This window comes from Corythoichthys intestinalis, chromosome 4 (assembly GCF_030265065.1).
Source record: "Corythoichthys intestinalis isolate RoL2023-P3 chromosome 4, ASM3026506v1, whole genome shotgun sequence".
Classification (NCBI taxonomy): Eukaryota; Metazoa; Chordata; class Actinopteri; order Syngnathiformes; family Syngnathidae; genus Corythoichthys; species Corythoichthys intestinalis.
Window position 1 is genome coordinate 27,898,888 of NC_080398.1, and position 14,344 is coordinate 27,913,231.

Sequence of the window (14,344 nt, forward strand, 5' to 3'; positions counted from 1 at the left end):
AGTGCTGTTGAAAAGTGCTGTGAGATCATTCAGTTTACTAAACCTGATACAGTAAATGTATATATATGCTTACTCGGCAGTTTGGATTTGTTCCTAATAGGCATTTAATGATCCATCGGTCTGGATCATTACTATTGTTCCACAGATAACATTTTTTTAGCTGCCAATACTAATTGTGACACCTGGCTGTGTGGTATTGCCCTATGCCGATATTTTACCGATACTGTAATTTTTTAAAAGAACATTATTTTTTGTTCTTTCATTCATTCATCTTCTGAACCGCTTATCCTCATAAAGGCTGCATTGTGTTCTTTTATTAGAAAATTAATGTATACTTACTTGAAATTAAAGTAGTGATCCCTTGCTACTTTGCGCCGTCAGTCCATAACGAAATTTTGTTCAATTAAAACATAAATAAATAAATAAATAAATAAATAAATAAATAAATAAATGCAGTATTTTATAGGGCTGTCCCGATCCGATCACATGGTATCTCAGGGGCAGTTTACATGGAGACTCTCCAAAAAGACGAAAAATTTCGAATTTGCATTTATATGGTTCGGTCTCCATTCGAACAAAGTCGCAATTCTGCATGAAAACAATGTATTATTCATGCCAGGCCCGAGGGGGGCAGTGCAGATTTACAAGACGACAGCGAATGATGCACTTTGACCTCCTCAGCACGTTCAAAAAGGCACAAAAATGGAAACATTCAACATATTTAAATTTAAAAATATTATTCAAACAGTAAATTAAAGCCGACGTTCTGCCATTAGCTGTTTTTAATCTTTAATAGCACCGCTGCGCACGCCCAATGTGACGTGTACGAGTGCTGACGTTATTGGCGCGGGTCCCGCGCAGCAGGAGCTTTTGATATTCATGCGGCGCCAGCCCCCCTCAAACCCCCGCAATCGAATTCTTCCACTTTGGAGGCAGGATTCAGAATTTTTCGCCTTCGCCTTCCATCTTCGCCGACTACATATGCAGGCGAGGCAATTCCGCTACTCAGTCATTGCGTCTTCGTGTCGCAGAGTCGCCACGTAGACTGCCCCTCACTCTCGCTCCTGCCACTTTTCTTGGTCAGGCAGTGCACTGGAGTTGCTTATTAAAGTTAACAATGATTGACAGACGTCAAGATTTGGTCTTGTCAGAGACGCTTGTAAGCCGAAACTTCAAAGCGCCGCATATGACAATCATCGTTTAACTTGTTAAACAGTTGCTGTGGCACCTCATTGTGTGTAAGTGAGCAGGTTGAGCAGATTTGAGTGGACTCACTCAATGAAGCATTTACTAAAGACAAGCATTTTTTTAATTTATTCTTTTAAAAAAAATAATTTCGTGGGACAGTAATATGTTTACATAACATAATCATTATATTTGAATGCCAAAAGTTTTTTTGATTATTCTTTGGGGGAAAAAAAGTGAAAAAACATGTCTTATATGTATCTCTTTTCAATGCTAAATCTGAATACATACATTGAACACAAAGGAGGGGGCTACTTTGCGGTTTTTCACTTATCGCGGCAGGTTGTGGTCCCCATTAACAGCAAAAAACGAGGGATCACTGTAATTGCTATCACGGTTTGGTCAGACACTGCTTAAGTCATTGCCTGCCATTGACAGCGCTAAATGTCCAATCCATCCACTTCAGATGGATTGCACGTCTACAATTGATAAATTAATTGGTAGGAGGATGCATCTTTGCTAAAGCAAGAACAAATTTTATTGTTTTTAACTCATTGCCTGCCACTTATAGTGCTGGAGGGCCATTCCATATGGAGTGGGAGGGCTCCCAGTTCAAATGGATTGGACGTCTACTAGTGATAAAATCATTTAAAGAGTTTTATCTAGGTTTTTAAGAGTCACCCCTATTATTATCATTATTAATGGCACTGAAAGAGTTCATGAAATTCATTTTTTGTTCATTCATGAAGATAAAAATGGTATTAAGTATTTTTTTCACTATCGAGATTGAGTTGAAAATTTTAGTATCATGACAACTGGTCTTTAGATATAAATATCCCTGCGGCCTATAGTCCAGTGCAACTTATTAATGATGAATAGTTTTCTTTTGGTGGGTGCGGCTGAAAATCAGGTGCGCCTTATAGTTAATAAAAAATAAAAAATAAAAAAAAAAGAGTAATTTCTTTTATCTGGTAGTGAACAATCATGTTTCACTTCCATTGAGGATGACAGACATCCAATCCATTTTAACTGGGAAAAACTGGCAGTGAATAATTTCCGGGAAAGGCAGTCAATGTTAAAATAGGTTTTATAATAGTGCCAGTTTGATCGAAGAACTAATTATTTCCACTATTTGACCAAACTTGCTTTCAAATACAAACCAACGAAATGTGCTCTGCAATGGATTGTGCTTTAACTCAAAGGTTCCATAAGATAGCGTGAGGAATCTTGTTTGTGCCTCTGCAAATCGTGTGTGTACGTTATATGTATGTTGTCATGCTGTCCTGCATGACCTCGCTGAGTGGGCACCCCACCCACAGTGTACAAACGTGCGCTCATGTCCCCTCAAAAACAAAAAAAACTCAGATGGATGTGCATGTGTTCTCACTGTTTCTATGCAACGCTTTTCGGAGGCCCCTTCTGGTCCGGTCCTGGACAACACCTCTCTCTCCTATCCGTCGCTCACTCCTCACTCTTTCCTTCACCCTGGAGAGGAAGGGAGGGAGAAAGAAAAAATGGGAGGTGGATAGTGTGTGTGTGTGTGTGTGTGTGTGTGTGTGTGTGTGTGTGTGTGGTGGATGGTGGGGCAGTGGAAATAACAGGCTGCTGTCTCAAGAGGGGCAGAAAAAGAGAGGAAAAGGTGTTTGCAGGGCACTGCACTGTAAAAAAAATAAAACTTCCTATTAGTCATGCTAACTTTGGATTTGAAGTACACATAACTCAAATTCTTAAGTTCACTTAGTAACTTATTATGGGTTTACTCATTTTTGTCAAGTTAATTCAGTGAACTTGATTAAAAGTGTTGAATTAAGTTGCATGATCAAGTGTGTGAACTTAGCCTCAGTCTAACCATCAATGCCTTCAGAAAAATGTGCTGGCAACAAGGCAGCAAGCCAGAGTGGTTAGCTCAGTTGCTCGCATGTTCCGTTGCCGATGTTCGAATCCAGCCTGGAGTAACATATTATACATAGAACTAAAACCAAGTTCCAGTTTGAGTTGAAATTTAAGCAACACTAGGGAACTTTTCAACCTTTATAAAATATTTTCATAACATATGTGATAATATATCGACCGACAACTAGTTGAATGACACCTTTTTTATATCTTGAGGGGGTCTGTATCACTTTCAACGGAATTAACTTTGAGGAGGGTGGCAGGAACCTTGCCACATAAAAAAAACAAAAAACTGCAAATGTGCTAACTGCTTTACGGCATACGTCACTTTCCCCTTTCCGCATTCATTATAAAGACGGAAGTCCATGCGAACGCCTTCGCGCGAATTCTGCATAAATGGCAGAGCAACAGAAGAGGCAAAACGTTTAGTGTAAGAAGGTCTGAACTCGAACTCGTCAACGCTGACGAGTGGGGGGGGTGGCCAAGGTGACTCTCCGAGAATACCCAAAATTTTAAATTTGCATTTGCGTCTCCATTCGAACAATGTCGTAATTCCGCATGAGAACAATGTAGTATTCATGCCAGGCCCTAGGGGGCAGTGCAGATTTACAGGGCGACAGAGAATTGTGCACTTTGACTCCACCAAGCTCCCTCAGCCCGGAAAAAAATATGCCCGCCCACTCGAAGCAATGGCATTTTTCTTTTGTTCAAAAAGGCACAAAAATGGAAACATTAAACATCTTTAATTTAAAAATATTATTAAAACAGTAAATTAAAGCCGACATTCCGCCATGTTTGCTGTTATTAATGTTTAGTAGCACCACTGCGCACGCCAAATGTGACGTGTACGAGTGCTGATGTTATCGGCGCGGTCTTGCACCGCGGGAGCCTTTGATATGCATGCCGAGGAAGCCCCCCCTCAATCCCCCGCAATCGGATTCTTCCACTTTGGAGGCAGGATTCAGAATTTTTCGTCTTGACCGAAACCATATGCACGCGAGGCCACTCCGCAACACAGTCATTGCATCTTCGTGTCGCAGTGTCGCCATGTAAACTGCACCTAACCCACACAGTTGCTAACCGTCACATGATAATGTTTAGCCACAACTGGATTTCTAATCCATCAGCAGGCAACCGGGAGTTTGATTTTACGACACTGCTGGTCCTCACGGGAAACGCAGTCTTCAAAACACGACCGCTTTTCTCCACCAGCGTCGCTAAACTCGACCAAAACTGAAAAATTACCAAGTGCTTTTGTTTAGCAGAAGTCTAGTTTACGTGAATCCTTATAAGCCAAGCGGGCCGCCAGGCTTTTGCTTGAAAGCGCAATGGCGACCTCTCATGGTTGATACATGAACAAACTTGTCCTACTTTTGCCATTGCACTGAATTGGATTGTGTTTTTGTTTCTTTGTTAAAACTGTATCTCAAAACTGCTTTTTTAAGACTCTATGTTTAAGTATTGTAGTCATAATTTGAAAATTCCTGTCAACATTTGAATGTAATTTAAATTTCCCTCCCAAAACATGGTGGGCTGACGATTGGCTTCTCGACTACCAGGCAAGTTATCAGTTCAAACTACATAACTCAAGTCCAATTCACTTAAAATGTTGAGCTTCAACTCATAATTTATTTTCTTCAGTTTTACATCAACACTTGAAAATTCAAGTGAATTTTGGTGACTTGAAATTTGAAGTTCCGCAACTGTCTTTTTTTTTTTTTTTTTTTTTTTAAAGTTTGGATATCTTGAAAAATAAATGCAATAAAATCCTTTTCAGGGCCAAAAAAATAAATCATCCTCAGACATGAGCAGGTACTATGAAAGACAAATGACTGATGAGCTCAACTGATATATGTGAAGACAATGGGCAAATAGGGAAGAGATTTGGAGATGACCAGATAAGACGAGATGGGAACATGATTGGCGCACGGAGGAAGAGGTGCAGGACAGCAGCCGGCAGGGATGGGAGGGGAGAAAGTGATAGAGGAAAGTAGAAACAGAAACAACAGATTTTTTTTTTTTCAAGTTTCCCAAAGAGGGAGAGAGAGAGGGAGGAGAGTGGGCAGAAGGGAGGGGAGAGAAAAAAGAGAGAGAGAGTGAGAGAGCGCAAGCGTGTGTCTGTGTGTGTGTGTTTTTATGAATGAAGTGAGTCACAGGCGATGTGTCATAGGCCCGACGTCTTTATAAAGGAAGTTTTAAACAAGCCTAAACACTTCACTTGCGGCATAAATTGGACTTACACACATCGCATCCTTCTCTCTGCTATTTCTCTTTTCATCTGTCCAAGTGCCTCTCATCTTCCATAAATACTACAACATCTCAAACTTTGCTCCAAACTTCTTTTTAGTTATAACAAAATTGGAAGGTATTGCTTTTTATATTATTTGAGCAAAAATCCACCTGGTCCTCAGGAAGCATTTTGACTGAAAAGGCGCCAAAGGAAAAGCAGGAGCACGTGACACGTCTATTTATTGTTTTTTTTTTAATTATTATTTATTTATTTGTCAACCTGCTGTTTGGGTTTCCATTCTATTGGATTCGAACCAATATGAAATGTAAGTGAATGTTTTAGCAGTATTTTTTTTAACAAACGTTTTTGTACAAAACAATAATAATCACAGAGTGTAATTTCTGTTTGACGATAGCGTGCATGTCCAAACTTTAGATAGAATTTTAATCTATTTTCTTTATCGACAGCAAATATTTTACTGTTCTGAAATGATTCCACTTTGGAGGACAGTGAGTTCACATCACATGCGTGTTATTTTGTCTGTAAATCCTTGCGGTTCACCTGTAATTATCAAGCCTCGGCGGCTTCAGCACCACTGTGGTCCCCTCCTTTTTAAACGCTTTACACTAGTTTGTATTTGAAACTTGAAAGGGCAAAAGAATGAATGAGCTTACTGTTTTTGCAGCGTCTGACTTGGCCCCAGGTCTATATAATTTATAGCGGCAACACATGCGCCTATCCAGTTGCAGGTGTGACAATCAGCCGCATTCATTGCTCTGTTTTATCCGGGCCAGGAGTGATGCTGATGTGTTTAATGATTTGCCTGTGAAAACACGAATCTGTCACCGAGGCTCAACACGGGGGCGCCCCGTGCCAAGTCTAGAGCTATTGTTTATATTATGGTGCAATATCTTCCCCTGGAGTTGACAGCAGCAGCCTGAGGTCATTATCATTACGGCTGAGATGACAGCGCCTCCCTCCTAATTGCTTCCGTTTTTCTTCTCGGTCTTCTTCTGGCAGTGCTGCCGGACTCCTCATCGTCTCTGCTCTTCTCATTGCTATTGGCCCAGCTGCCCGTCTTCACGTCTGCCTCCCCGCTGCCTCAGCGGCGGCCCAACGACATGGACAAGCTTTCCAACCAGACCAGAAATCTCATGAAGCTCACACAAGAACTGCTGGTAAGTGGCATCGAATTGGCTGGGTATCAAACACGAGGTCAGCGGGCAAGTTATGGTCTGCTACATCATTTTTGCAGGACAGATTTGCCACAATTTCTCTTTGAAATCTAATCATAGCAATAAAAATGCTACTAATGTGACGTTACGAGGCAATTACGGCAATTTTCGGACAAAAAGCCACAACTTTTTCCCACCTGTGCTGAACTCTACGGCTTATAGACCATTACACCTTATGTATGTATGTTAGTGTAAATATCTCACAATACATGGACACCTGTGGTTTATAATTCAGTATGACTTATATATGAACAAATACATCTCTTGTGAAACCTCTGGGCGTGGCATATAGTGAGGTGCGACTTAGTTCGAAAATTACAGTAGAATGGATCCAACACAGTATATGGCGGAAAACATAGACAAGGCTGAAAAAGCAAGCAGTTTCTGCTCTTGCACCCCTCTTGCCAAAAGAACTGTTGTGTTCAATAGAACAATATGTCTATATCCTGCCATAGCAGATTCATGGCGCATTAAGCTCCCGAACTATTTTTAATATGTCCGTTTTACCCTGGAGACCCCCGTTTACAGACATCGCGCAACCGCTTTTGTTTTAACCCAGAATGACTGTCATTTTTAGCTTAAGGATCATTAATTGATGTCTAATATTTCGTTTAAAGAAAAAAAAAAAAAAACTTTAAGAATTATTCACTCGCATATTTTAAACTTTTAAACAAATTACGTCACAATGAAAAAAATGATGTTTGTAAAAAAAGTCAAGGATATCTGCCTCATAACTATCGCTTAATTGTATTTTTTTATTGTTACTGTCGCATTTTCTCCGATATGTTAGATGATAAACAATCGATCCAAACAAAGAAAAATTGAAGAAAAAAAAACGTTTAAAAGGGTAAATACTGTATATGAAAAAGAAAATCTCGACCACTCCTTGATGTCTGCGATTTCTGCATCGCGACCCTTGTTATATTACCATGTTTCACCATAAAATCCCCAACAAATCCAGCTGTGCCCATTCACAGCTGTGTCTTGAAACTCAGTGATACATGCTACAGAGAGTTTTTGGATTAAAACAAAGTAAGTATGCGATAAAATCTCATTAAAGTCATGACGTCTTTAATTCTGCTCTTTCATGCTCTCATCTCCAGATAGGGTTTCGCTATTTAATTTTTTTTTTTTTAAATGCCCTCCTGTTCAAAATGTTTTATTCCCCCAGAAAATTGAGATTTTAAGCTGTCCAGTGATGTATCACATATGCATATTGGACAATTTTGAAAGTTGGCCAAATTGGGGGTCTCAGAGCGAAACTTCAAGTCAACCGGGGTGTTTTACGCCATATACACAATGTCTTTAAACTGGCACGGTGCAGCTCAGCTTCAATGAGTAAAAAAAACTAGTGGTAAAGACGCAAATTTTAGTATTATGTAAATAGCCTCTTTCATGTTCTTTATTTGGTGCTAAAGCAATAAATGTATTACAGTTGCACCTTAAGATACAAGTTTAATTTGTTCTTATTACAATCGTATCAGAAATGGAAAAGCCCTATATAAGTATAACACCATTAAATTAACTATTGGATAGCCGTTAAATAGTGTTTTCGCTCTTTATAATAACTATCACAACAAATACCGTAATTTTCGGACTATAAACCGCTACTTTTTTCCCTCATTTTGAATCCTGCGGCTTCTAGTCCAGTGCGGATAATTTGTTGATTTATTTGGGTTAATAGGTAACACTGTATTTGACAGCGGTTTCATAAGACTGTCATAATTATGACATGACATGACATTGTCATGGGCATTAATAAATGCTTATGACAGATGTCATTAAGTGTTATCGGGCAAATTTTGTCTCTAACTTCATTTATGTAAAGCTCGGATCTTTTATATCCATTCAAAAGTGGTGTAAATATTACATAATAAAGTGAGGACAGTCCGGTGCGGCTCATGAACAAATGCTGTTTTGGGTCAAATTTGGTGGGTGGCGGCCTATAGTCGGAAAATTACGGTACTTTATGAGTACTATACTAGTACATTTACCTGTGATACTAGTGAATGAGTAAACAGGAATTTCAAGCTGTCCCACCCCCAAATATATAGATTTTTGGTGGGGAAGAGTAAAGTTTGTCACGCTAACACACTCAAGAGTATTGTGCTGCATTTTGGCTGTCACTTTACATAGCACAGTACTTAATATGTCACAGTAGTATGGTTATTGCATATTCCTTTGCATATCACATCTATAAGCTCACAAATCATTATTAGATAAGATGTAGAAGCTAATGCACACCCTTTTTTATTTGGTTCTCATTTGGTAAACCATTGTCCCTGGCTTAATGCTTTTGATGATTCTTGCTAGCCATTGCACCGGAGCTTAATTACCTAATAGCATTAATTAAAGCTCTAAAGTTATTTTGGAGTTTCCACTCCAGCCTTTTGGCATGCGTGATTTCAGCTATTACGTAGGACTTCGGTCAGACTTAAGCTGCTTTTAACAGATGACCGACTGGCCAGAGATTTGACTGAGTGACCTCACACATGCTGACTCAGCAACCTTATGTCACCTGACTTGCAAAGAAAACTCCAAAGCAGAGTAAAACGGAGTTAAAAAGTGGGTTAAAAAGAACATTTCTCGCCTCCAGCTTAACTCTAACATACCAATTATGAAACAACAACAAACAATAAAGGACATGATGTTTGCATGGAATCATGTTTGGGTTCTGCGGCAAGACTGTGGAAACATGATTGCAGTAAAGTAAGCTTGTATTTTCCCACCACATTGTACGGACACGTTTGACTAAAAGCGTCTATTTTGTTGACATTCGAGCGGCTAGGAAAATCAGATGCGAGAATATCGCCAAGATTCGTCTACAGCTGGTGTTTTGTAACAGGTGAAAATACATAGGGATCATATCTGTGCATCTTTGGTTTCACATGACTGATCCAGATTCTATTTTTGCATTATGCAAACCCTAAAACTCTTTGTGTTAGGGAGATAAAGCTAATAATAGCCTCATACGCTCTCTAGTCTTGATTAGTCGATGAGTAGTAGAAGTGTTCTATATATGTATGTATGTGTGTTTGAGGCTATCACTGTCGCCATCGTCTAACCTGCGGTTCAGCTCTGAAAAACACACGCACACATCAAGGAGCATTGGGGACAGTATTTGACAGTGTTCGGTAACATGGAAGATGTATTTTTTTCTTATTGTGTGGAATTTTTGCTAAAAAGAGGACATCGTTCGGAAAGATAAATAGAATAGGAATCCGTGGAAAGTCCCGGCGAGAGGAGCAATGAAAGTGATGCTTTTAAAAGAGGAGCTGGAGCGTATACGTATAAGTTTATATAAGTTTTTGTGACAAAACCATGCAAATGTGGCCAAGAGTGTCTGTACGGTGGCAAAGATGCATGAGTGTGTGTGTGTGTGTGTGTGTGTGTGAGAGCGCATTTTTGCGGTCTGGTGCGTATTGAGGTTTCTGTAAATAGTCACGGTTGTGTAGGTGTGGTGTTTAGTGTTTTACTTTTGGTCGCCACAGCAAAGTGACTTGATAAAAATAAAAGAAAAAAAGATTTATCGCATTCCTGTATTTGCATTCAAGGAAGACAGAGTCTGGATGTTAAGTTTTGCCGGGTGAGGTCATGAGCCAAAATGGAGGGAGCAAGAAAAGGGAGGATAAGAGGGTGAAATAAAAGGATGAGAAAGATGGAGCCAAAACCGCAAGAGATGAAGAGATCACGGAGTGGTGTATGTGTGTGTGTACCTGATATGAATGATGGATAGAAGAGGACATATGCTGCAGAGACAAAACACAGGACCGCAACATAAGTGAGCTCTTATGAACGGACAATGAGGCACAGTCGTGCCTAAAAAATAAAACATTAATACAAACAACAACAACAACTCAGCAGGGAGATACACTGCAAAACAGGTTAGGGAAACATGTTAGCACAAAACATTTCTGAGCACTAATCACCTTAATTTTGTTATGTTCCTCTCTGAGGGATGACGCATGCCACATCACTCATTTACATTCATTATTGAATCAGGCATGCTTTTTTCTCAGTTGTGCTATAGTAGCAGCTTGACATGGTAGAGCCCTAACTTCAGAGCTTTAAGAGTCATGAAAATGTTACATGCACCACTAAAAAAGATGTATGAAATTCCATAGCCTATATTCACCTGCAGGAATATTGTTTCCCCCCTCTGGCGGCCCAGATAAGAAATACAATTTAGTGAGACCAGACGTGGATGACAACACAAGACTCTGTAACTGGGCAGTGGGCAGTACTGCGTCATTACATCTTTTTATAGTGACCTTGGAGTTTCCCTTCAGCTGTGTGCTGTCGCTGCTCTCTGCTCTGTTGATCACGGCGTGCGTTGTTGTGTGCACAAAACATCCTGTGGGTTCAGGTCATTTGCTCTCATTGTTGACATTGGACAGCCGGACTTAAATAAGCTACAAGCAAAGGCATTTACAGTTGAAAGTAGGAGTTTAAGACCTTAACTTAAAGACAAAAGTGGGTAGCGTAGTCAAAACTATTACTCAAGTAGGAGTAGCGTTACTTCAAAATAATATTATTAAGGTAAAAGTAAAAATAGTCGTCCAAAAAAAGGTACTCAGGTACAAGTAAAAAAGTATTTGGTGAAAAGAATAATCAAGTAATGAGTAACATTGTGAGTAACTGCTTATATTTTTGTTGGATTTTTTTTTTTTAAACAATGGTATTTTTTTTTCTAAGCACACAGTTATCTATACGAACTGTTGTTATGATGATACTGTATAATAACCTATTACATAACCACATTAAGCCAAAGAAATACAAAAAAAAAAAAAAATCATTGAATACCGATGAGAGAAAAAAAATTACATAAATGAAGCATTATTCTTCTAAAGAGCATGATTGCCCTCTGGTGGAGACAATCGTTCCTAGTTTGAACAGTGAAGAGTTCCTTCATAAATACTATTTTGTAATTGAAAGGATCATATCTCTAAATAAAAACTGGGAGAGAGGTTAAAATCCACAATTTCGAGTCATGTTGAGGGCAGTGCTCTATATGAAATACTTTTTTTTTTTTTTTTTTTTTTTTTACGGTGCTTTAAAGACACTACATGATTGAACAGGCTGGCGTGAAGATAGAACGGCAAGCTTTGTTGCTACATCTCATTGGTGAAATCGGTAGAGCTACTTGCTATTGTTACAGCTGCTACAGCTACTTGGCATTGCTGGCAAAAAAAAAAAAAAAAAATTATAATAAATCTAATATGTAGAATAAAGAGGAAAAATTGAATGACTTGTGTAGCCCAAAGTAGCGGAGTAAGTGTAGCGTTTTTTTCTTCACAAATCTACTCAGGTAATAGTAAAAATGTATACCTTAGTAAAACCACTCTTCGAAGTACATTTTTCTCAAAAAGTTACCCAAGTAAATGTAGCGGAGTACATGTAACACATTATTACCCACCTCTGCTTAAAGACCCTGAAAAGCGAATTCAGGGATTTGTTACTATGTACAATAGCTACATGTTTAAGGATAGTTGCTGAAAACATGTAAAGGCTCAGATTTGCAAAATAAAATAGCGAGCTCACCATTTTTCAACAGTTTGGTTTTCCTCGTCTTTTTGGGGGTGAAGTTAAAGTCAGATCTGGTGTTGATAAGATTTTAAGAACTGTAAGTTACTTAGCAGTTATTGCTTGGCCCAAACCTTTTCGCTCGCAAACTAGCGCCTGTTGTTGCAGTGTGGAAAAGCCCCACAGAAACCAGGTCGGATTAAATTCCAACAAATGGTGGCTTTATTGGGCTATATTTCCCCATCTTAAACATGTATAGGCATAAGAAAGGTGGTAGATAAAGTGAAATCCAATTTTCCATGTCATAGCAGTGACATTTGGATGACAGTTGAGCGAGGCGTGGTTTGGCACATTTAGGATTTCAGAACCGAGACATCAGGTTGACTTTTCACGATTTTGAAGCCTCATTTTCTATACTTGGATCTTTTTAACTGCTTGTAGTTGGTAGATTTGCTAACAACACTATTTTCTGTGGTGTTTACTTCACAAGTTGAGTACATTAGGGAAATGTACAAAAACATAGACTTTAAAATGTTATAAAGAATTTTTTACTACCAATACCTGTTTGAACACAGCTTTGCTGCAAGCTGATTTCTGACAGGATAATGATGACTTAAACTGACATGTCCTCCTGAGTGAAACAAAACAACATGGCAGAATATGCGAAATTATCTCATACTGTAAAAACATATCACTGCTGCCTTAAAAGACCCCAACCTCTCAATCAAACAAGACCTCAAATTTACCACATTCTCACTCCAAAGTACAGAGTGGAAAATCTACAGTATCACAAGTTTTCACAAATATTTTTCACTTCCCACCATTGACTTTTGGGGAGGTTGAGTGCGAATGAACTCACACTGACCTCGATCAACCGCACGTCTTTCGGTGAGCGCTACTGTCTGAAAGTGCAGGAAACAAAGCGTCTCCCGGCGAACGTTGTCACACCACTAATACTTTCCTCATGCTGCTGTGACTTGTCTGAGGGATGAGCGCAACAGTGCTGATGCAAGATAGTGACGAGCCGCTGTGTGTTTGTGTCTTGTTTTCTCCTTCAGAGGGAGCATGCTTTTGACTCTGACGTGGACCCCCACAGGGTCTGGTCCCTGCCAGAAATGAGCAACAGATCAGCCAATGATCTCAGCAATCTTGAGGTAATGCTCCCGATAATGTGTTTCTTCTGTGGATGTGAGCGTGTGAGAGGCTGGCCTGTTTTCGTCGCCGTCCTCACAGTTACAGTACATCTTGCCACACCCATGTGCAGTCTCTAAACTTGCTTGTTTTTTCCCCCTTAGCTGAAGCCCACACTCTCTCAGCTGCACGCCGACCTGAAGCTCTACGAGCACCACTTTGAATGGCTGAACAGGGTGTCCAAGAAGCACCACCACCCTGCGCTTCCTAAGCTGGCAAGGGTCATCAGAGAAATGAAGTCACTCATCAATCTTTTGGGCCATCAGGTGAAGAACTGTGTTTAACTTTGAAAGTGTTGAAGCAGGAAAAGAAGTCCAAATTTTTTTCCTTTTTTTTTTTTAAATAACGTGGGTGGGCATAAGGAGCCTATCCCAGTTGACTTATGGCCCTTTTCCACTGGCTCTGCTTTTTTCCATTGGCAAAAAACAGTAATCCCCAAGGACCGAGCCTTGCTGCGAATAGCGACACTCAGCTAGTGATTTACGGTCCCCAAAATGTTTCTAATTGCCTATAGATGCCATAAGGCAGTGTCGACGCCCTACTTTTATATTAGCAAAAGCAATGTACTTAAATTGAAGCTCCTCCTCTTACTTTAACATAGTTCTCTGGCACCAACAAGTCCTGAGAGAGCTTTAGAACACAACTTTTATATCAGACAGAATTTAGCACCACCAAATGGCATCATTAGTTGTTATAGGAAGAGGCCAAAAATGTGTTTTTCAGCATTTTACATAACTGAGGATAGGTGTGGGAACACCTTACAACGTAATTCACGTATTTCGGAAACAAGACCTATTGTAGATAGCGCAAGTCTAAAAGTAAAGGGCTTGGAATCGCCTATAGAGGAAACAACATGGCGGGCAACCCAGTTTTTTTCTTTTAGACCAGGTGTCCCCAAACTTTTTCCTGTGAGGGCCACATAACTTTTCCCTTCTCCGATGAGGGGCCGGGGTCAGTTTGTAACAGAAAAAGTGTGACGATTGCAGGAGTGCCTAAATGTAAAAATGTATTGTTTTTCCAGAAAGCCACAATCAAATAACCCTTTCTGGATACTTCATGGAACAAAAGTAAATAAAATAAAAATAAT

At 39.6% G+C, this 14,344-nt stretch overlaps 2 protein-coding genes and 1 long non-coding RNA gene across 8 annotated transcripts in view; 1 reads left to right on the forward strand and 2 right to left on the reverse strand.

The window, feature by feature from the left end:
• The window catches only part of slc2a3b (solute carrier family 2 member 3b), a 134,292-nt gene extending 132,506 nt beyond the window's left edge, over positions 1-1,786 (reverse strand). The window contains exon 1 of the mRNA XM_057833622.1: positions 1,776-1,786. The gene's annotated coding sequence lies outside the window, so the exon portion shown is untranslated. The remainder of the gene's footprint in view (positions 1-1,775) is intronic.
• Positions 1-14,344, forward strand: part of il11a (interleukin 11a) — a 54,317-nt gene that overhangs the window by 37,632 nt on the left and 2,341 nt on the right. Inside the window, exons 1-4 of one of the 3 annotated variants that reach the window (XM_057833627.1) lie at positions 5,309-5,633; positions 6,329-6,486; positions 13,125-13,220; positions 13,362-13,523. In XM_057833627.1, the coding sequence (XP_057689610.1) occupies positions 5,627-5,633; positions 6,329-6,486; positions 13,125-13,220; positions 13,362-13,523 (423 nt within the window). In that variant the 5' untranslated portion in view covers positions 5,309-5,626. Of the gene's footprint in view, positions 1-5,308; positions 5,634-6,328; positions 6,487-13,124; positions 13,221-13,361; positions 13,524-14,344 lie in introns of those variants that run through there. The other 2 variants (XM_057833628.1, XM_057833629.1) reach the window with 2 other exon arrangements.
• Positions 10,258-14,344, reverse strand: part of LOC130914445 (uncharacterized) — a 42,629-nt gene continuing 38,542 nt past the window's right edge. For all 4 annotated transcript variants that reach the window (XR_009062920.1, XR_009062919.1, XR_009062918.1 and 1 more), the window contains one exon: positions 10,258-10,292. This is a non-coding gene — a long non-coding RNA (uncharacterized LOC130914445). The remainder of the gene's footprint in view (positions 10,293-14,344) is intronic.